The sequence below is a fragment of the Orycteropus afer genome, unplaced genomic scaffold (genome assembly GCF_000298275.1).
Source record: "Orycteropus afer afer isolate SDZICR_OR568_19922 unplaced genomic scaffold, OryAfe1.0 scaffold00088, whole genome shotgun sequence".
NCBI lineage: Eukaryota > Metazoa > Chordata > Mammalia > Tubulidentata > Orycteropodidae > Orycteropus > Orycteropus afer.
Genome location: NW_006921675.1, coordinates 8505720 through 8529910, shown reverse-complemented (window position 1 = coordinate 8529910; position 24191 = coordinate 8505720). Strand labels below are relative to the sequence as shown.

The 24191-nt window shown below is 42.3% G+C and overlaps 1 protein-coding gene across 1 annotated transcript in view; it reads right to left on the bottom strand.

The window, feature by feature from the left end:
* SMOC1 (SPARC related modular calcium binding 1) overlaps nt 1-23989 on the bottom strand; it is a 204447-nt gene extending 180458 nt beyond the window's left edge. Inside the window, exon 1 of the mRNA XM_042781149.1 lies at nt 23891-23989. Coding sequence (XP_042637083.1) covers nt 23891-23989 — 99 coding nt within the window. The remainder of the gene's footprint in view (nt 1-23890) is intronic.
* Nucleotides 23990-24191: the final 202 nt, after the last annotated feature.

The following is a 24191-nucleotide window of genomic DNA, read 5'->3' as shown; positions in this document are numbered from 1 at the left end:
ACCATTCCCTGGAGAAGGATGTCATGCTTGGTAGGGTGGAGGGTCGACGAAAGAGGGGGAGGCCTTCAACGAGATGGATTGATACGGTGGCTGCAATGATGGGCTCAAGTATAGCAGGGATTGTGGGGCTGGCGCGGGATCGGGCAGTGTTTCGTTCTGCTGTGCATGGGGGCGCTATGAGTCAGAAACGATTTGATGGCACTTAACAACAACAACAACAACATAAATTTCTCCAAGTAGTTTACCTTTACACAGTACTTGCAGTTGACTCATTTTCTTCCCAAATGTTGCTGGGAATTTCTGCAACAGGACAAGTGCTCTTTCCATGGGGTTACATTAAGAAGTTTAATTCACAGAAAATGTGATGGGACCACTTATCAGCATAGTGCCTAAGGCACTTGACTGCTAACCAGAAGGCTGGCGGTTCAAATGCACCAGCCACTCCTCGGAAGGAAGGTTGGGAAATCTACTTCTGTAGTGATACTGCCTCGGAAACCCAAGGAGGGGTCGCAAAGAGTTGGGGCCGACTCGACGGCAAACAACAACAACAACATCAAATATTAAATGGATGAACTATGTGTAATGCAGGAGTCCCTGGGTGGTACAAATGATTAAGCTTTTGTCTACTACCTGAAATACTGGCGGTTCAAAGGCATTCAGAGGCTCCTCAGAAGACAGGCCTGGTGATTATTTCCAAAAGGTCACAGCACTGAAAACCCTACAGAGCATTAGTACTCGGGACGCATTCTCCTTTCCTCACCTGCTCAGCCTGCGTGTCAGAATTGACTTGTCAGCAACTAACAACAACAGATGTGTGCTCTAGTTATTGTTGCTAGTGGAACCTGAGTCATTAGAAACATATTTACCCTACTTTTTATCATTTTTATAGGAAAAGACCTTTCTCAGCCCAACACCAAAGATAGAAACCATAATGATAGATTTCACTACGTAAAGATTTAAAATTTTAATAATTGAAACCATTGCCTTTTCTTATACAACATATTGAGAAAGCAGTATATGACATGAAAAAAAGTATATATGTAATATACAATATATAGTATGTGGTAAAGTGGATTACTTAATATGGGGGAAGGTTGGGCAATCCTACTTCCATAGTGATACTGCCTCGGAAACCCAAGGAGGGGTCGCTATGAGTCGGGGCCGACTCGACGGCACATAACAACAACAACAACAACAACATCCATAGTCCTAGAGACTCCCAAACGATAATTGGGTGGGACTATGCAAATAATGGGAGATCTGGTGGCATAATGCCTAAGGCATCTGACTGCTAACCAGAAGGCTGGCAGTTCAAATGCACCAGCCACTTCACGAACGAAGATTGGGCAATCTACTTTCCGTAGTGATACTGCCATGGCAGGAAACCCAGGAAGAGGTTGCTATGAGTCAAACTGACTCAACCACAGTGAGTTTGGTTTTGTTATACAAATAATGTACTTGTGGCCCACCCACGGGGATTGGACAGCTTGTTGCTAATGCAAATAATGTACAAGGAACACTTGTGGGGTGGGACCAAGCAAATAAGATATATGGAACCCTAATGAGGGGATTGGTCAGTTTTGCCAACCCACTAGGCTAAAAGGGACATACCCACACAGAGAGAAGGAAGAGCCATCACACAGAAGATGGCAAGAGACAGTGTGGTGCAGCGGTAGCAAGAGTGATAGTGGCATGCCATGGCAGGAACCATGAAATCATCATGAGATGACTTGCTGACCCATGGAGCTAAGGCTTGTAACACTTGCTTGAGAAGGTCCTGAGCAAGGCCCAGCAGCAGAGGGCAAGAAGAAACTGTCTTGGCCAAGAACTGTTCCCTGAGCTGTTCTTGTTACTTTTTTTGTTTTTATTTCAAGTTTTCATTTCTGAAAAATTACAGAAGTGATATAAAAATGTATTCTTAAGAAACTCAAATACTGACACATTCAGAGTAAAATGAAAGCTCCTCTTCAACCATGAATTTTTAGTCTTACACTCCTACCAACTGTAATAGTTATTGACAAGTTAGTCCATCTTTCCATTCCTTTTCAATGTGTTATATACATCCATACACATCTGTATACTAATATATATACACTGTATGTTGTTGTTGTTATGTGCTGTCAAATAGGACCCGACTCATAGCAACCCTTCCTTGGGTTTCCAAGGCAGTATCACTACGGAAGGAGATTGCCCCATCTTCCTTCCAGGGAGTGGCTGGTGGGTTTGAACCGCCAACCTTCTGGTTAGCAGTCAAGTGCCTTACGCACTCCGCTACCAGAGCTCCCACACACTATATAGACTGAATTTATTTTTTTTCCCAATTATGATTGTAGTATTTTATTTCTAAAAATAAATGATGGGTACACAGGTACTTACATTACACTTTCTATTATATCTGTAATACATTTTATCTAGTATGTCACCAAAAAAAAATTAAAACAATACCATACACATACACACACACACACACACACAGGCATCTACTCTCTAGTTCACACTGACACCACTGCTTCCCCCTCTGACATTGCATTTTTTTTTTTTTCAAAATGTATCAACATTATCTTCTTTTTAAAAAAATTGTTTTTTGCTCTACTGGGAGCTCTGGTGGTGTAGTGCCTAAGGTATTTGACTGCTAACCAGAAGGCTGGTGGTTCAAACCCACCAGCCACTCCTCGGAAGGAAGATCGGGCAGTCGACTTCCGCAGTGATGTTGTTGTTGTTGTTGTTATGTGCCGTCGAGTCGAACCCGACTCATAGCGACCCCTCCTTGGGTTTCCGAGGCAGTATCACTAAGGAAGTAGACTCAGAAACCCAGGAGGAGTCACTGTGAGTCGGGGCTGACTCGAGGGAAGTTTGTTGCATTGCTGCGTCGTGTTATATTCATGGATGTATCTGCAGCATATGGAAATACATATGTAGAAATGTCATCTATCAGACCTATATACATACATTAGTCCTATTCTCCTTCCCACAACCATTCAGTTTGTGTCTGTGTATCTACTCATAGATTATTGATTATTATTATTACAGTTATTAAAGAATTGTGTATGAATTAGTAATTATCTCTGATGCCTTTAACTCTTGTAATCTTACCAGCATCTTCCTTTCCCTGATCATTTTATGCTGACATTCCTTTTGTATATTGCCTTCCCCTTCACCGAAGTTAGTTTCTGTCTACCTCCTAGTCAGCAGTGTACTCTGCTTTCCCCTCCCACCCCTGATAACCATCAAAGAATAATTCTTTATGTGTGAAAACATTTTCTCAACTCTTTACAATAGTGGTCTCATACAATACTTGTCCTTTTGTGATTGACTAATTTCACAAAGCATAATACCATTCACATTACGAAATGTTTCACGGATTCATCATTGTTCTTTAACGTTACATAGTATTCCATTGTGTGTATGTACCATCGTTTGTTGATCCATTCCTCCATTGATAGGCATTTAGGTTGTTTCCATCTTTTTACTATTGTGAATAGTGCTGCAATGAACATGGGTGTGCATATAGCTGTTCGTGTCACAGCTCTTATTTCTCTACGATATATACCTAGTAGTGGTATTGCTGGACCATATGGCATTTCTATTTCCAGCATTTTAAGGAAGCATCATACTGTTTCCACAGTGGTTGCACCATTTTATACTCCCACCAGCAGTGTATGAGGGTTTCTGTCTCTCCACCATCACCAGCATTTGTTGTTTTCGGGGGGGGAGGGGTTGTTTTGTTTTTGTTTTTTAACTTTTCTCTTAATGCTGGGTTGAGATGATATCTCATTGTTGTTTTGATTTGCATCTCTCTAATGGCTAATGATCACAAGCATTTCTTCACATGGTTGTTGGCCGCTTGAATATCCTCCTTGGTGAAGTGTCTATTCATGTCTTCTGCCCATTTTTTAATTGGACTATTTGTCTTTTTTGTTGTTGTTGTTGAGATGTTGACGTTTTATATAAATTTTAGAGATTAGCTTCTTGTCTGATAACTCAATGCTCAATTCCCCCTCCCCCCAGTCTGTGGGTTCTCTTACTCTTTTGGTGAAATGTTTTGTTATATTATTATCAAACCCATATCAAATCTATCTCTTAATTATCCACCTATTTTCCCTCCTTGGTGAAATCTTTTGATGTGCATAATAAGTTCTGTCTTTGTTCTCTAGTGCTGCTATAATAATACCACAAATGGGTGGCTTTAACAAATAGGAATTTATTCTCTTATGGTTTAGAAGGCTAGAATTCTGAGTTCAAAGTGCCAGCTCAAGGGGCTGGGTGAAGGCCCCTCAACCTTGGGCTTCAGCTCTGCCTCCTGTTCCACACCCACTGGAGATGGAGGCTTTTTTCTGATTCATGCAGCTGCTGGCTGCTGAGGTTGATGAACCCAAGATCAACAGGTAAAATGGCACAATCTCAAGACTGGCAGGCCATTGCAGACCACTGGCTCAAGTTCGAGAACAATCCCCAAATCAGGTGGCAACACAGCAGGCCAAGACTTGCAAATACAGGGTCCAGATGTGCCAAAAAGCTAAAGACCTTTCTCAAAACTTCTTATGTACTGGAAGCAGGCCATACTCCAAAGGCAACTACCTAACTGCTCAGAGCAGATTCCACAGTGCAGGTGATTACAATCTCATCATAAGGAACTATATCCAGCTGCCCAGCCACTCAAAACCATGGCTCAGCCAAGCTGGCACACAACCTTAACTACCATGGTGTCTAATTTTTAGAAAGGCCAAGTCATCTATTTTGTGTTTGTGCATGTTTAGTTATGTTTTTTAGGTTTTATATTTAGATCTTTGATCCATCTTGAGTTTGTTCTTTTACATGGTGTGAGATATAGAGGTCCTGTTTCATTTTTCTGCAGATGGATATCCAGTTTTGCTGGCACCATTTGTTAGACTATCTTTTCCCCATTTAATGAATTTTGGCCCTTTGTCAAAAATCAGCTGTCCATGGGTGGATGAATTTACTTCTGGGTTCTCACTTCTGTTCCACTGGTCTATGTATCTGTCATTGTCCCAGTACCAGGTTGCTTTGACTATCATAGCAGTGTAGTAGGTTTTGAGATTGGGGAAGGTGAGGTTTCCTACTTTGTTCTTCTTTAGTAGTTCTTTACTTATCCAAGGTCTCTTTCCTTTCCATATAAAGTTGGTGATTGCATTTTCCATGTCTTTAAAGAATGATGATGGAATCTAGATTGAAATTGCATTATATCTGTAGATTGCTTGGAGTAAGGAAGATAGGGGAACCTACTTCCATAGCGATACTGCCTTGAAAACCCAAGGAGGGGTTGCTGTGAGTCAAAATCGACTTGACAGCAATGAGTTTGATTTGGTTTTGGACATGTTCATAATGTTGTCTTTCTATCCATGAGCATGGTATATTCTTCCATTTATGTAGGTCTCTTTTGGTTTCTTGTAGTAGTGTTTTGTAGTTTTCTTTGTATGGGTCTTTTGTGTCTCTGGTTAGATTTATTCCTAAGTACTTTATATTTTGGGTGGTTATTGTAGATGGCATTGTTTCCCTGATTTCCTTTTCAGAGTTTTCTTCATTAATGTACAAGAATCTGACTGATTTTGTGTGTGTTGATCTTATACCGTGCCACTTTGCTGAAACTTTCAATTAGTTCCAGTAATTTTCTTGCTGAGTCTTTGGGATTTTCTGTGGGTAGGGTCATATCATCTGCAAACAGAGATAGTTTTGCTTCTTCTTTGTCAATTTGTTTTCCTTTTATTTCCCTTTCTTGCTTATTGCCCTGGTTAGGACTTTCAATACAATATTGAATAGGAGTGATGATAAGGAGCATCTTTGTCTAGTACCCATTCATAAGGAAAATGTTTTCAATATCTCTCAAATGAGATTAATGTTGGCTATTGGTTTTGTACATATATTCCCTCAGTGATCCTGAGGAATTTCCCTTTTATTCCTACTTTGTTGAGTATTTTTATCAGGAATAGGTGTTGAATTTTTTCAAATGCCTTTCCTGCAACCACTGATATGATCACGTGGTCCTCTTCCTTTGTTTATTTATGTGGTAGATTATGGTGATTTCTTTTTTCCCTACTGTTGAACCATCCTTGTATGAATCCTCTTGGTCATGATACATCATGTTTTGGACACGCTGTTGGATTCTATTGGCTGGGATTGTGTTGAGAATTTTTCCATCTATGTTCCTGAGGAATATTTGTTTGTAATTTTCTTTTTTTAGTGGTATCTTTGCCTGGATTTTGACTAAGGGCTATGCTCACTTTATAAAATAAATTCCCTTCTTTCCTATGTTATGGAATAGTTTCAGTAGAATTGCTGTCAGCTCTTCTTTGAATATGGGTAGAATTCATCAGTGAAACTATCTGGACTAGGACTTTATTTTGTTGAGTGTTTTTTAAGACTTGTTCAATTTCTCCTTTTGTTATAGGTCTGTTCAAATTTTCTACCTGAGTTGTGTTGGGTTAGGAAGGTAGTATGTTTCTAGAAATCTGTCCATTTCTTCTAGGTTTTCAAATTTGCTGGAGTCCAGGTCTTCACAGTATCCTGTTGTCATCTTTTGCATTTCATTTGGTTCTGTTGTGATGTCACCTATTTCATTTCTTATTTGTATTTCTTGAATCTTCTCCTTCTTTACTTTTGTTAGATTTGCCAGTGGTTTGTCAATTTTATTAATGTTTTCAGTGAACCAACTTCTAGTCTTGTTGATTCTTTCCACTGTTTATCAGTTTCGTTTAATTCTGCTCAAATCTTTATTATTTCTTTTCTTGTAGTGACTGTACACTTATTTTGCTGTTCTTTATCTAATTGTCTCTCTAATTGTTGGGTTAAGGTGTTGATTTTGGATTTTTTTAAATGCATTTTATTGAAATATAATTTACATACAGTAAAATACACAAAACTAAAAGGACACAGGTCAACGCATTTTTTTTTTTTTTTTTTGTAGTGTTCCCTTCCCTCCCCTTCCACCTCTGGTTACCAACAAAGAAAGTTTCCCTCCATATATAAACCTTTCCTTGACCCCCCACAACAATGAACTAATACTATATTTGTTCTCCTGTGATTGACTTCTTTCACTCAGCATAATGTCCTCCAAGTTCAGCCATGTTATACGGTATTTTGCAGACTCTACATTATTCTTTAGTGCTGCATAGCATTCCATTGTTTGTATGTATCATAGTTTGGTCATCCACTCTTCCATTAATAGGCACATAGGTTGTTTCCATCTTTTTGCTGTTGTAACTAGTGCTGTGATGAACATGAGTGTGCATATATCTGTTCCTACCCTGGCTCTCACCTCTCTAGGATATATATCTAGTAATGGGATTACTGGCTCAAATGGTATCTCCAATTCCAGCTTTCTAAGGAATCGCCATACTGCTTTCCATAGTGGTTGTATCACTTCACAGTCCCACCAGCAGTGTATGAGAGTCCCAATCTCTCCACATACCCACCAGCATTTGTTATTTTTAGTCTCGTTGAACCTTGCCATCAGTACTGGGGTGAGATGGTATCTCATGTTGTTTTGATTTGCATCTCTCTGATGGCCAGTGATCATGAGCATCTCTTCATGTTTTTGCTGGCCACTGAATATCCTCCTTGGTGAAGTGTCTATTCGTGTCTTCTGCCCATTTTTCAGTTGGATTGTTAATCCTTTTGCTGTTGAGGAAGTTGGAGTTTTCTACAAATCTGAGAGATAAGTCCCTTGCCAGATATGTAATTATCGACAAGTATGAATTTATTGCTGTCATTTTTGTTATGTGCTTTTTCATGGTGTTGATTTCTTTGTTCCATATAATTTTCTGTGCTGAGCTTGTTTTATTTATGAATTGTGTTATCACTTCCTTCGTTGCTATTGTTTTAGTATTTGCTAAATATTTGTGCTGATCCTCTTTTTTATTTTGATGTGAAGGTTTAACATTTTTTTTGAGGTAACCCCATGATTTATAATTTTCTTCCCAAGTTTAGAACAGTCCGTTCTATCTTGTACTTGTTATGACTTCCCTACTATTTAGAAGTTCTGTAACTACACAATTATTTCCCCTTTTTGATTTGTTGTCCTCATTTGTCAATTGATGTCTCTGGTTCCCTGTTTTCAATCTTGTAGGCTTATTTACTATAGATACTTCCATAGCTGGGTTGGTTTCTGGGTTATGTCATCATGTGTGTTAATGGTCAGTTGTTGTTGGCTGTTGTTGATACTCTGTCCAAAGGACTCCCTTTTTAGTATCTCTTGTAAGGTTGGTTTGATTTTAAGAAATTCCCTTAATTTCTGCTGGTCTGGAAATGTCCTAATTTCACCATCGTATTTGAGGGACAATTTTGCTGGGTACATAATTCTTGACTGGAAATTTTTCTTTTTCAGGGTTTTATATATACCATCCCATTGTCTTCTCGCCTGCATAGTTTCTGCCACGAAATCCAAGTTTAGTCTTATTGGTTGCCTCTTGTAGGTAACTTTTCATTTTTCTCTTGCTGCTTTCAGTATTCTTTCTATGTCTTTGTTTTTGATGAGTTTGATGATGCTATGTCTTGGTGATTTTCTTTTGGGGTCTATCCTGTTTGGGGTTCATTGGGCTTCTTGAATGAAGATGAAGATTCTCATCTTTCATCATATCAGGAAAATTCTCTTTCTAGTTCTTCTATCTTTCACTGAAAGTGGTGTATTAAAATCTTCTACTATTATTATAGGAGCTCTGGTAGCATAGTGCCTCAGGCACTTGACTGCTAACCAGAAGGCTGGTGGTTCAAACCCACCAGCCACTCCTCAGAAGGAAGGTTGGGCAATCTACTTCCATAGTGATACTGCCTCAGAAACCCAAGGAGGGGTCGCTATGAGTCGGGCCGACTCGACGGCATATAACAACAACAACAACAACAACACTATTACTATGGAGTTGTCTATTTCTCTTTTCAATTCTGTTAAGGTTGGTATTTATGTATTTGGGGGCTCTTTCATTGGTTGTGCAGATATTTATTATGGTTATGTTCTTGTTCAGCTGGCCCTTTAATCATTATATAATGTCCTTCCTTATCTCTTGTGATAGTTGAGCTGTGGGTCAACTTGGCTGGATCACAGTTCTGTGTGGTTTAAGCAATTGTGATGTGGGTTGTTCCAATGATGGGATCAGATGTGTATGTTTGAGCAGCCAATCCAATGAAGGGGAGTTTCCCTAGGGCTGTGGCCTGCTTCCAGTATATTTATGGACATCCTGGGAAAGGAGACACTCTTCAGTGGATCTGGACCCTGCTGTACTGCCTACAACTGTCCATGAGTGAACAATCCACCATTCAGCCTGGAGATCTTGGATTCATCATTCACTGGAGTCAATAGCCAGTATACTGCCTGATAACCTTGAGCTCTTCAGCCCTGCAGCTGTGTGAGTTGGGAAAAGCCTCCAGCTTGATGTTTCATCCAAGGACTTGGGACTTGCCAGCTTCCATAAGTGTGTGAGTCATTTTCCTAAGATAAATTTCTCTTTCTCTCTCTCTATATATAAGCTTTATTGATTTTGTTTCTCTAGAGAACCCAGTCTAACACATGTCTTATGCTGCTTTTTGTCTTAAAGTCTATTTTATCAGAAATTACTATTGCTGCTTCTGCTTTTTTTATTGCCATGTTTAATACTTTTTTCTCAACCTTTCATTTTTCAGTCTAATTTTATCTTTGTGTCTAAGGTGTGTCTCTTTTAGAAAGCATATTAATAGGTCATATTTTCTTACCCATTCTGCTACTTTCTGTCTCTTGGCTGATGTATTTAATCCATTTACATTAGTGTAATTATTGACAAGTATGAATTTATTGCTGTCAGTTTGTTGTGTGCTTTTTTGTGGTGCTGCTGCTTTTTTTTCCCATATAATTTTCTGTGCTAAGCTCATTTTGTTTATGGATTTTCTTATCATTTCCTTCATTGCTTTTTTCTTAGAGTTTGCTAAATACTTATTACTTTCTTCTTTTTTACTTTGATTAGAAGATTCATTGATTTTATTTGAGGTTACTCCATAATTTATTATTTTCTTCCCAAGTTTAAAACAGTCTGTTCTATCTTGAAATCACCTTGATTTTCTCTCCATTTGGAAGTTCTGTAACTACACTATCAATTCCCTCTTTTTGCTTTGTAGTTGCCCTCATTTACAAACTAATGTCTCTGGTTCCCTATTTTCAGTCTTGTAGGTTTATTTTAGATTGGATATTGGGTGATGCTGTCATGTGCATTAATCTCAGATTGCTGTCTGCCATTGCTGTTCTCTGTCCAAAGGACTCTCTTTAGCATCTCTTGTAAGATTGGCCTGGTTTTTACAGAGTCTCTTAATTTCTGTTTATTTCAATATGTCCTAATTTCACCATCATATTTGAGGGACAAATTTGCTGGATATATAATTCTTGGTTGGCAATTTTTTTTTTCTTTTATCATTTTATATATGTCATCCCACTGCCTTCTTGCCTGCATGGTTTCTGCCAAGAAATCAGAGCTTAGTCTTACTGGCTGCCCTTTTTAGTTAACTTTTCGTTTTTCCCATGCTGCTTTCAGGATTCTTTCTTTGTCTTTGATTTTGGAAAGTTTGATTATGATATGCCTTGGTGATTTTCTTTTGGGGCCTGTTTTTGTTCTCTAGTGATGCCCTAACAGAAAACCACGAAATGGATGGCTTGAACAAACAGGGATTTATTCTATTACAGTTTAGGAGGCTAGAAGTCTGAGTTCAAAGTGCCAGGCTCTAGGGGCTGGGTGAAGGCCCCTTGACCTTCAGATTCAGCTCTGCCTCTTGCTCCCAGACCACTAAAGCTGGAAACTTCTCTTAACACAGACAGCTGCTACCTGCTGAGGCTGACAAGCTCAGGGTCAACAAGTAAAATGCCACAGTCCTAAGATTATCAGACAACATGGAAGGCCACTAGTTCAAGTCCAGAGACAGTCCCAAGACCAGCAGACAACATGGCAGGTCACTCACTGATGACTTGGCCAAATGCAAGATCCAAGTGTGCCAAAAAGCTCAGAAACCTTTCTCAAAGCTGTCTTCTTATATACTGGAAGCAGACCACATCCCCAAGGCAGCTACTTAGCTGCTCCAGCAGATTCCACTATGGAGTTGATCACCAGTCTCATCATGGGGAATAATTACAACCAGCTGTCCAACCACTCAAAACCAGGTCCTGCCAAATTGACACACAACCTCAACTACCATAGGGCCTATCCTGTTGGGGGTTTGTTGAGATTCTTGAATGCAAATCTTCTCATCTTTCATCATATTAGGGAGGTTTTCTTCCAACAAATCTTTGACAATTTTCTCTGTTATTGTTGGGCTTTTTTTTTTTTGGTCTCTTCCTGTTCTACAATTCTGACCAAAATTAGTTATTCCCACATAAATCTTGGGTTTTCTTCATTTTTTTTTTTTTTCCTGATTGTTCCTCTAACACAGTAGTATTGAGAGATCTCACTAATTATGTCTTCCATTGATTCAGTTCTACTCCTTTGCCCATTCAATGTGTTACCCATTTCTGAAAGCTCAGTATTAATCTTCTGGATTTTGTCATTTTACTCTTGCTTTGTTTTCCTGAATTCTTCAAGAGTTTTGTGTATATTTTCCTTGATTTTGTCAGTGTCTTCCTTGATCTTTCTCTTGATTCATTGAAGGTACTTAAATGTAATTCTTTTGAACTCCTTCCTTACCAGATCATTCCAATGCCATTTCTTCCTCAGGAAGGTTTTCTGGCTCTGTATTTTGGTCCCTTGTTTGTACTACTTTATCTTGTTTCTTTGTGTGAACTCAAATTGTCTGTTGTCTCTGAGATACTGTGATATCGCTTTATTTGTATTTAATTGGTGATTGTATGCTGGCAAGGAGCTCTGGCGGGGTAGTCCTAAGGCATCTGACTGCTAACCAAAAGGCTGGCAATTCAAACTCACCAGCCACTCCTTGGAAGAAAGATTGGGCAATCTACTTCCATGGAGACACTGTCTCAGAAACTCAAGGAGGAGTCGCCATGAATCAGAACTGACTCGAGGGCAGTAAGTTTGGTTTTTGGTTCTATCCTGGCATGTTTTCTCCAAGTTTTGGGTTTGTTTTCTGTTTTGTTTTTGCTTTATTTATTTTATTTATTTATTTAGATACCTCTGAGCCTGTTGGGTGATATGCTACTCTGTCTGCTAGTCTGGCAATCTTTAGGTGCTCACCACCTGTCTCCTGGGGAGTGTTACAAAGGATGAGAGCATGCACACAGTTCTCTGTTCACTGTTTAGAGCAGTTGAGGACAGGTCAGGCTGGTGTTGGCAGCTGTCTATCATTGATCAGTTGGTACAGAAGCAGGTGGTTGCCTTTTACCCATAGGTGGGGTGCTTCAGGAAGCACAAATGTGGTTGAGTAGTGCGGGCAAAGTTGCTGAACCCCCCCCCCAGCTGGGGGAAAAAAAGGCAAGAGAAACAAAATACAAACAACACAATGAGAAAGAAAATCATAAATAAAAGAAGTAAAGAGGACAAAAACACCCCCACAAATTTAGAAAACATAAATGAAAATTTAAAAAAAAGAGAGAGAGAAGGACAAAAAGAAAAAGAAAAAAAAAAGCTAGGGATGGGGAAGAGAAAAGAGAGCAAGAAAAAGATAATAGGAAAGAAAAAAACAGGAAAAATGCAAAAAGAAACACAAGAGATGGCAGAAAAGGAACAGGAGTTGTATCTTATTACTTCACTTAAAACTTAATTGTAAGTACAGTTCCTGAGTTCTGTGAGACATTGCAGCCAATTATGGAACCCAAGGATGGGAGGGAGAATACTGAGGAGAGGAGATGTTGTTGATGTTAGAGATGACGGAATGGTATAGCAGTTTGGGAAAGTTGGGCATCTGGGACATCTTTAACCTCTGCATCATAGGAATCAGCTTTGTGCTGATCCTTCTGAAAGAAATTACTCATTTATGTGTATATATATATATATATATATATAAACAACATATATTTTAAAATCCCCTCCAAGTCAGTGAGTATAAAAACTAATGTGGAAACCATAACCATTGCCACTGAATTGATTCCAACTCATAGCTACCCTAAAGGACAGAGTAGAGTTGCCCCATAGGGTTTAAATCTTTACAGAAGCAAACTGCCACAGAGCATTTGATGGGTTCAAACTGCTGACATTTGTTTGCAGCTGAATGCTTTAACCACTGCATCACCAGGGTCCTTTAAAAAAAAAAAGAAGAAACTAGCACTCCTATAAAAAATCGGCATAAATCTAGAGAGAAAAGTCACACATTACATAACATTACGTAACTAGCACCCTTGTTAAAAAATTGGCATAAAATCTGGAAAGATAATTTACAAGTTACATAACATAGGGTTGCCAGATAAAATACAGGACACCAAGTTCAATGTGACTTTCAGATAGACACTGAATAATTTTTTTCTTTTTTGGGGGGACATAATTATACTAAAACATTATTTGCTGCTTATCTCAATTTCAAATCCTGTATTTTCCTTCACCAACTCTGGTAACCTTTAACCTTCCAAAAAACCAAACTCACTGCCATGGCATCAATTCCAACTCATAGCAACCCCCTTTGGGTTTCCAAGGCAGTATCTCTATGGAAGTAGATTGCCCAACCTTCCTTCTGTGAAGTGGCTGGTGAGTTTGAACTGCCAGCCTTCTGGTTAGCAGTCAAATGCCTTAGGCACTATACCACCAGAGCTCCTTATCCTTAACCTTAAGCCAAGAAATTTGCGAAAATTATCAACCTCATTCATAATCATCTGAGGAGAGCAAGTATAATGAAAAGATCAAAGACCCAGGACAGAGAGGAACCCCAACTCTGTAAGGCACAGGCAGAGAGAGGGAAGAAAGAGGGGTCTGCAGCTGGTCCTGGGCTCAGGAGAGAAGGCATGGTCTGGGGGAGAGCCATGGCCTTGGAGAAGGAGGCGTGGCCTTGAGGGAGGAGGGTCTCAGGCTCTTGGGAAGAGTGGCCAGCAGATGCAAAAGTTAGAGAGGAATCTTTGAAGAAGTATTAACTTTGTTATTTGTCCTTTAATCTATTTAAATATATTTTTGGCTTTTAAATTTTTCATTATGTATTTCTTAATATGTACAAAAATAAATTTAAAAATCCATGTACTTACTTGTTGTTGTTGTTGTTATGTGCCATCGAGTCAGACCTGACTCATAGCGACCCCTCCTTGGGTTTCTGAGGCAGTATCACTACGAAAGTAGATTGCCCAACCTTCCTTCCGAGGAGTGGCTGGTGGGTTTGAACCGCCAGCCTTCTGGTTAGCAGTCAAAGTGCCTTAGGCACTACTTACTAGCCAATTTAAAACCATAAAACATTACCAATTCTAACCAAACCCTTTATGTGTCCCCTCCAACACATTCCTCTCCCTCCCTGTCCCCACACCCTAGATAACCACTAACCTGAACTTCATATTTATCATTGTCCTTAATTTTTTCATACATTTTAAAGATACGTATGCATCTCTAAACAATATGCCATGTTGCAAGCTTTTAACCTTGATAGAAATAGTATCCTAATGCATGCTTTCCTCTGCAGTTTACCTTTTTCACTGGACATTTTGATTATGAAGTTGATCCATAATAATGAATACAGCTCTAGATCAGTCACTTTCAATGCTGTGTTATTGATGCTGTTGTTGTTGTTAATCGCTGCCCGGTCGATTCCAACAAACAGCGGCCCCATGGGTGCAGAGTAGAACTGCCCCATAGAGTTGTCACGGCTGTGACCTTTCAGAAGCAGGTCTCCAGGGCTGTCTTCCGAGGCACCTCTGGCTGAGTTCCAACCACCGACCTTTCAGCAAGCCTTTGAGCGCCCCCAGAGAGTTCATTATTTGGATTTAACAAAATTTATTCTTCTCCTCTCCTGCTGATGGACATTCAGGTAGTTTCCAGTTTTTTACTTTACATAAAATGCTGCTATGAACATTCTTCAACACGTCTCTTTGTAAATATTTAAGTGTGCTTCTCTAGGATATAAACGGAAGTGGAATTATAGGGTCAAAGAACATATGCAACTTCTATAGTAATGCAATAAAGTGATTGTACTAATTTATATTCCCAGCAGTAGCAAAAAATATATTCTTTACAATTATGTCCTGCTGAGGTTAATTGAAAGTTCTCCTTGGAAAGCAGACTAAGTTCAAAACACAGTGAAAATGAGCAGGAGGCCTGCTATGAAGAATTACTGGCCCAAAAGGCATCCCAACATGAGCAGATGTGTCAGACGTGGACTGAATCCAAAGTGACTCAGTATCAGGCTGGAAGGAGACGGGCTTAGGGGTTGTTTTTAAATCATGCGTGTTCTCATCTTTATTATTTTCCTCTCAGACTAAAAGATGCTCATGGTAAACAAAATTATTTTATTGGTTACTAAAATGCAATTCACAGAAACTGAATATCCCCTTGATAACTACCATTAACACATGACATATAATCCATCCAATTCTTCTATGCATAAACTTTTTTTTTTTTTTTTTTTTGCAGAAAAACCAAAACTCATTGCCATCAAGTCACTTCTGACTCACAAGGGGACCAAATATTCTGGTTTGCATTTTACTTCTTTTTACTGTCCAATATATCTTTCCAGCAAAAGAAACAATCTACATTTACTGAAAATTCAATTATTCAATAAACATTTACTAAGCACCTGCTCTTGAGCAGGACAGAGTCCATAAAGAAAAATAAGCCACTCCACCATTAAAAGACTCACACTCAAAAGGAAAAAAACTAACAAGCACAGGTAATAACAATGGCCCCCATTTATGAAGCACCTTCTGCAAGTCAGGCATTTTGCTTAAGAAAGAAAAACCTGTTGCTGTCAAGTTGAGGTCGATTCACAGTGACCCTACGGAACAGAGTAGAACTGCCTCAGAGGTTTCCAAGGCTATAATCTTTATGGAAGCAAATCACCATATCTTTCTCCTGCAGAGTGGCTGGTGGTTCAAACCACTGACATTTCAGTTAGCAGCCAAGCACGTAACCACTGCACACTAGGGCTCCTCGGCACTGTATAGATACCCTTAATGAACGTGGTAGGTGGAAGAAGCCCCCAAAAGATGCCCATGTCCTAATTCCCAGAGCCTGCACGTTCTATCACATGGCAAGGGGAGAATTAAAGTTGCTGATGGAGTTAAGCTTGCTATTCATCTAACCTTAATTTAAAGAGATTATTTTTTGATTATCCAGGTGGGCCCAGTGTGATCACAGTGTTTGTAAATGGGAAAGGAGGAAGCAGAATGAACTAGAGAAATGGTGTTTATAGAAAGACTCAACCAGCCATTGTTAGCTTCAAAGATGGAAGAGAGCCATGACTGAAGGAATGCAGGCAACCTCTAGAAGCTGGAAAAGTCAAGAAAATGGATTCTCCCCAGAAATTTCCCAAAAGAAATACAGCCCTGCTACGCCTGGATTTTAGCCCAGTGAAATCCATGTCTGACTTCTGATCCCCAGTACCATATGATAATAAATGTATGTTGTTTTAAGACAGTACATTTGTGCTAATTTGTTACAGCAGTAATCGGAAACTAATACAGTGAAAACTATCGCATTTCCTTCTCCTCATCACCCTGGAACAAAGATGTTGTGACCTCTACTGGACAAAGTGGGAAAGGTGGCAGGAGTTAAATTCCCAGCCCAGGCTCACAGTGGCAGAGCCAGATTCAAGCTCGAGTCTGTCTGCCTCCAAAATCTGTGCAGTAGCTGCCACACTACCTTACCTCCTGTAGAACCAAAAAAGCAAACCCACTGCCATCCAGTCGATTCCAACTCGTATAGAGTAGAACTGCCTCACAGGGCTTCCAAGGCTGTAAACTTCACAGAAGCATACTGCCACAACTTTCTCCTGTGGAGTAGCTGGTGGGATCAAACCACTGACCTTTTAGTGAGCATCTGAGCACTGAACCACTGCACTACCTGGACTCCTTAGGTGCACAATAAGCGTCGCAAAAATCATTTAAATCTCTCCAGCACTGCCCTGGAAGTGCTTATCTAGCCCTAAATATAAACCTTTCCAGGAAATGGGTCCAGTCTTTCTCCCCTGTCAGTATCTCCAGACCTCATCTCAGAAAGCATTGGTGGTTAAGTAGCAGAACCCTGACTTTCCATGAGGAAGACAGGGGTTCCAGTCCTGGCCGCTCACGCACAGCTGTCACTGTCTGTCAGTGGACTTGCATGCTGCTCTGATGCTGAACAGGCTTCAGCAGGGCTTCCAGACTAAGACAGACCAGGAAGAAAGGCCTGTGGTCTATTTTTGAAAATCAGCCAACGAAAAGCCTATGGATCACCAAGGGCTGATCCGCAACCCATCCTGGGGAGGCCGCAGGACGGGCAGCCTGTGGTTCTGTGGTGCGTGAGGTCACCATGATTTTTAAAGAGGGGGTGGTGGCATACCAGCTCACATTTGTAGAGTATTTGACAGGTGTCAAAGTCCCTGGAATATATGTTCTCACATATTGTGCTCAGTCCTGGTCTTCCTGAGGACAGCAGGGGCTGTACTGAGATGGAACCGAACCACCATATGCTGCCTTCCCCGTGGGGCCAGACCTGCTTTGTCCAGGCTGCCCTACTCTGACTCAAAAGAAAAAAAAAAAAAAAAAGAGGCTGAAATCAACTGAGGCAACATCTGGAAAATACACAGAACTCCCCACCTAACAAAATTAATGTCTGCCAAAGGTAAGATTATTTTGAAATGCAACAATAGACTTTAGAATGATGACAGATGAAAACGGAAACCCAATTCATTGGTATAATGGCTTATATTGTCTTGGGGTCTTCATGGGCCAGTTGGGAGTGTTCCTGGAGATCCGATTCTCTTATCCCCTCGTTAATTCACCATTCGTGCAGAGCACAGACTGTACAATGCTAACCCTGTTTGGCAGGCCTCACTTACAAGCAGCTCTGATTGATTTCTCATCAGCAACTCAACCCTTGTCCTCTCCCAAACAACACTGCAGTGACAAATGGGGAAGGAGGGGGCCCTCCGCACTGCTCCCCTCCACCATCAGCAATGCCAGCAACTTGGCTGCCTTAACAATAAATCTCTATGTGATCCACAGAGAAAGGATGCCCTGTACCTGCTACCAGGGCCATGCCACCCCTCCCCCAGTGCCTGCAAAGGGGGTGGGAGGAAGAGGTTGGAATGGAGACAGGCTTCAAACCCGAAACAGGCCCCCCCCACCCTCTCCTCCCACCCCACCGCTTCTGGCAAACAAGGCTTCTGACCCAAGCTCCAGCCAGTGAATTTTTCTACTCTGCAGGGCTGAGGATTCAGGTGCAGAGGGGGAATCCCCGAGCAAGGAAGAAGGAAGACTGCCCACTGCCAGCTCAGCTTTACAAATGAGCCTTTTTGCCAGCCGATGTGGAGATTTACGCCAGGGCCTCAGGCCTGCTCTGGGTCTAACACACCAAGAATTGAAACAAAAGCCAATATTCGCTCCCCAATGTGGTCTTTTAGATAGGGCCACATGCACATCTGGCAAGGGGGAGGGAGAGGCAGTAGGAGGCAAGAAAGGAGTCCCTTACTCCAGGAATTTATGTGTGTTTGACCTCAGGTGCAAAGATTGAATTAATCATAATCCTTGCTTCATGACACACTCAACACTGGCCCATGCAAGGCTCACTTGGTTTTTATTTCATCATTTATTAGACTTTTAATAGTGGGCAAACACCTTTAAACCCATCTTCCCCTGCCCCCTCAAAAAAAAGTGAAAACTAAGATTGGCACTAACTTATACTAACCACCTGGTTTCCCCAGCAACCCTCTCTCTGACTTGCCCTACCCTTGTAACCACCACTTTGACTCTTGTGCCTATATTTACCTTGCTTTTTTCTTTTCTTTTTTATATTGTTTTGCTGCAGCTATCTGTGTCTCTGCATTTTTAATTTTAGCTATGTCTGGCTTTCTGAGAGATGTCTTGCTGCGCCTCTAGGTGCATTTCCTTTGCTTAATATCTTATTGTAGAGATTCATTCATATTCTTGCATGTCCCTGTTGTTCATTTGTTTTGACAGAGTATAATTTTCCACTGTGTGAATACATCACAGTTTATTCATCACCCTCCCACTGCTGGGCATCTGGGCTCCTTCCAGGCTGTGGTATTGGGAACAGAGTTGCACATGTCTCCTGCTAGACATGAGTTTCTCTTGGGTACATAAAACTAGGAGTGGAATGGCTAGGTCATAAGGAATGTGAATGTTCACATTTAGAAGACAGTATCAAAATGTTTTCCATTTTATTTGCATTTCCTAGAGTCTCTAAGATGGTTTGTTCTTCTTTCTGTCCCACTCAATTTTACTTTTAAAATATCACATGTTTGTGGAGATATAGAAGCTCTATTAAAACGCTTAGATCAGGTTCCTAGCCTAACATCTGGGTAGGATTTCAGGTTAAACCCCCCAATATGGAAAAGAAGAGCATCTTGGCAGGCACATGGACCATAAGGAGGGCATCTACACAGACGCAACCACCCACACTGGTGCAGACATGGAGGCAGGCTAGTCAAATGGAAGCTAACACTTTAGAAGCTGCTGCACATTTGACAGATATGAAAGATACAAAAAAGGGATTGGAGTGGGGCTGAAGCCAGATTCCTCATCCAAATTTCATTGCTCAGCCTCTTCTCCCCAAAGTCTCCCATCACCACCTCAGACACACACACACACACCCCACACACACACATATACCCCTCACACAACCCACGTCCCACAGCATACCACAGACCACACCCTACACATACCTCACACCACACACACACACACACCTTTAAGAAAAAGAAAATAGAGGACAAAAATTGGAGGAGGACAGTTTATAATCAACTTCAAGTTTAAATGGGGGCTAGACATCCCTGAATGGTCCAGCCCACATCAACGAATATTGAATGCATGCTTTACAATGTGACAAACACTAATGAATAAGCTCTCTTCTGCCCTCAAGGGGCTTGAAGTTTGCTCATTTAACAAGACAGGATCATGTATAAAGTAATGGAGGGCAGGTTAATGCTCAGAAGAAAGGATACTAGCCTTTAAGATCCTCACGGTAGCAGGATTAAGCAAAAGTGAAGAATACAAGTGAACCAGACACTGAATGTATTCAAGATGAGAGTTCTAAGCAAGAGTGTTCTGGGGGAAAGTTCCTGGAGAGTGATGTTGGAGCTGGGTTTTGAAGGATGAATTGACTAAACAAGAGGAGACAGAATAAACGATACACCTAAAAGAATTAAATTTCTGACTCTAACCTCTTGACCTTCTCATTTTCTCCGAATTCTCAAACTTCTTCAATCGATTTTCTGTCCCCAGCCACGCTAGAGCAAGCACCAAGAAAGTAGCATTTATGGATCACCATTGTGCATGCATTGTCGCATTTATTTGCTCATTCCACAAACAGCAACAAAGCACAGCCCCAGGAGCCGACACTATCGTGAGTCTGGGGATACACAGAAGGACAAGAATGGACACAGTCCCTGCCCTTACCCCGCCCTCTGTCCATGAAGGCAGATAAGAGGATTACATAAAAATCTGACCATCAGTTGGTCTCCTCAGCCTGGGAGGGTCCTGCCTCTCTCCCATCCTCCCTTAAACGTTTTCAGTAAACTGTGCAATATTAAAGAAATGGCTGCCTCCTTCATAATTAAAAGAATCCTGACCAGCATCCCAGGTAGCAGAGCACTCAGAACTGAGAGCAGAGGCAGGTTACCCCATAAGCAAGGTAAACTTGGGCTTACTTGTGCTTACTTACTAATCTGTAGTGAACAATTTAGTTGTTCACTACAGATTAGTAAGTAAGCACAAGTAAACTCATGCTTACCTTGCTTACTGAGTACTCCGTCCCTGTCGGATATTGCAAATTTAAAAAAAGGCTTTGATTCTGGAGGAAGGTGCTGTGGGGTTGGGAGAGAGACAGATGCCAGCCACACCTAGAAGCAGAATCTTTGATGTGGTGAAAAAATGTGAAATCGTTCACTACAGATTAGTAAATAAGCACAAGTAAGCCTATGCTTGTGCTTATTAGGTAATCAGACACTGGCTGAGAGACGGGAAAATCAGGTGATTCCTACATCATAGCCTCCAATCTGATGCTTGATAGCTGGTGATTTCCAGAGTCAAACAAATGTCAGGGACTTTATGAAGGCCGGAAGCCAATAACGGAGCTAGGATTGGGTCTAGGCCTCAGAGGAGCTCAATTAGTGAGCCAGATAGAATTAAACCAAAAGGGCATGCTCTCGGTTTCCTAGAAAGCCTGCTGGAAAAGATGCCAATCCTTAAGCCTCTGTCACTCAAAAGATTAACAGAAGAGATCTCAGGATGCCCAAAGGGAATACTACAACCAGCCAGGTGTGTCTGCTCCTCTTGGTGACACCGCCATTCGCAATCCAGAACCACACATCTGGGGCCACCAAGAAACCATAGATGAAGACTGGTCTCTTTGGGGATACGTGGAAACTCAAACACACCACCTTTAGTGACACAGATACCAAAAAATATTGTTAATCATGCTTTCTTCCAACAGACTGGCCCGATTCACCTGGGTTCAGCTTCTCCTCATGGAGCCATTCCTTCCTTCAGAGCAGGATCAGCATCACTAGTTGGGTGAGCAGTCTCTGCAGCTGCTTGGGGTGTGGAAAATATACAGTCTTTAAATCCATATAACCTGGTATTTGGACCCCAGAACTACACATTTAAAAAAAAAAAAAAAAAACTCACTGCCAGGGAGTTGTTTTCGACTCATTGCGACCCCTCCTTGGGTTTCTGAGGTGGTATCTCTACAAAAGTAGATTGCCCCATCTTCCAGACACTCCTCGGAAGGAAGACTGGGCAATCTACATCCATAGAGATATGACCATGAGTAATTCAGGCAAGATGTTTAGCCTGAATCTCACATCCTCATCTGCAAACTGGCACAAAGACAACCCACCTTGCAGGGTTCTTGGAAGCAGAAGAGGATAATGCAAATTGTTACCTATACATGCAACCAGGTAACCGGATGCTCAAGACAGTAGCTTCCCCTTGGTACTTTCTAAATAGGGTTGTATGTCTGTGTGTGAGAGAGAGAGAGACAGAGAGAGAGAGAGGGAGATAGAGAGTGCAAGCAGCTGGACCACACAAAAGCCCATATACAGTTTCCGTTTATGTCCCATCATTTCTATCAACTCAATAAGCTAAAGAAGTTGAAGAAAACCCTAACTGATGTCTCTGTTTTCCCGAGAGTCCCCCGCTCTGCCCTCCACGTTGCTTCCTCTTGTTCAGGAGCTGGGGAAAGAGAGCCATATGGCTTGAGACGCTAGCCATGGCCAGCAGCAAACAAGCCCGCCACCATTTGTCTCTGGGCCTCTCTCCTTTTGACCCTCATGTGGGCGGGCATCCAGATTTCACTCAGGGTGCTCTGGTCTGCGTCTCTGTCTTGGCTGTTCCTAATTATTGGAGGGAATGACGGGGCTAACCTGACCTCAGAGTTTAAGAGCTGCGAGTCCTAATATCAAACCAAGCAGCTTCATTTAAAAGGCATCCTCATCTGCATCCATAAAAGTCACTCCCCGGAGCCCTTCCTTGCCCCAGCTTTGGGAATGCCCGCTGTCGAGGATTTATGACACGCCCTGGATCTAATCTGCCACACTTTAACTGCTGCTGTTGCACATCTGGTCATAAAAGCAAGGGTCGGCCCAACACGGGGACAAACACTTTTCTTTCCTAAGTGGCTGCCACACTGATCTCACAATGATAGCCAGGCGCAGGGGTAATCAGCCCAGCCTCTGGGCAGTCATTAAGGCTCACCAAGCTTTGCCAGGATTTTCCTCCACACACGACTGCTTTGAAGGTGATTCTCCGAAAGCAAAAGCTCTGAAGAAAGAACCTGCCATCTGAACAGGTGGTAAGGGTCAACACAGGAGGATGGACAGCCAGGAAAGTATGAACCGGTTGAGGAGCCAACCTTATTTTCACAAAAATTCTAGTTGCTTTCTCAAGCAGCTGTCTTGCGAGAGGGCTGTGGTGACATGAACTGATTCTTGGCCAGAGATTAAGTCTGTCGTTTGGACAAATGAACCACTAGGTGGTTTAATAGCACCTTTTTTAGGCAGTGAAATCCTTTATTAGATCAATTAGGGGGAGGGGAGGGAGCAGTAATGTAGACGCGAAATGAACACAATGCTGTCGGTTCCAGGAGATTTTACAACGCCCTGGACAGCCTGTCCTGTGCACAGAATTGGCACGTTTCAGAACGTTCAGAAACGCCAATCAGATCAAGGTTCAAGTAATTCAACCTCCCAGCACCGAACCCCGAGGGAACGCAGCACCGCGCTTCCCTCTCCACCACCTCTCAACAGTGCCCCCCCTCCTCTACCCCTCCTTCAGGTCCGTCGCCCAGCACAAGGGAGCATTAAAATTATCTGCTATGAGTTTTACGAGCAGCGATCGCTTTTGAAAACAACACAAGGTCCTTGTGTGGTTCGCGGGTAACCTAAAACTCCCGAAGCAGAGCTGCCCCCCGCCGCCTGCCAAGAACGCCAGCGCTCAGAGACCGCCGGGGCGCAGCGGGAGAGCGCAGGGAACCCCTACCAGAGGGGAGAGCGAGCTCTCTCGGAAGCAGGAGGCACCTCTGAGGGTCTCGGGGCAAAATGCAGTCGGAGAGAGACTGGGAAAGAAAACCCTTTCTTGACAGTTCGGGGTGGGGGTGGCGGTTGCTGCAAGGTAGGAATGGGGGCAATGGGAGAAAAATTCATTGCAGCAACTTCTCCAAGAAGCCCGCAGGGGGCTGGCTAGTAGGTGAGAGACAGTAAGTTCTGGCACGACACTCTCCCCTCTTTTGCCCAAGAAGGTGAGGAGCAAAGCGGCCACAGTCTCCCTGCTCAGGTGGGCGCGCGGCTGGGCTCACAGGCGGAGGGCCTCTCTCCGGGGAGTCCGCGGAGGCGCAGCTGAGGGCGCACTTACCCTGGGGCCCGTGGTACGGTGACCGCGAGCCGGGGACAGCTGCACCAACACGAGCAGCAAGTGGGGCGTAAGCAGGCGGGCACAGCGCGCAGGCAGCATGGTGCCAGCCGGGCCGGGCAGCGAGCAGTGGTCGCGAGCTCCGCGGGGCGCACACCCGCGCCTGCCTGTCTTCCTTCTTCTCCTCGCGGGCCCTCGAGGCGTCAGGGAGCAGGCAGTCCTGCGGCGGCTGCTGGAGGAGGCTGCGGTCAGAAGATACGGTCATGAACCGCCCAGAAGGGGAACTGGAGCGCAGCGCGAGCGA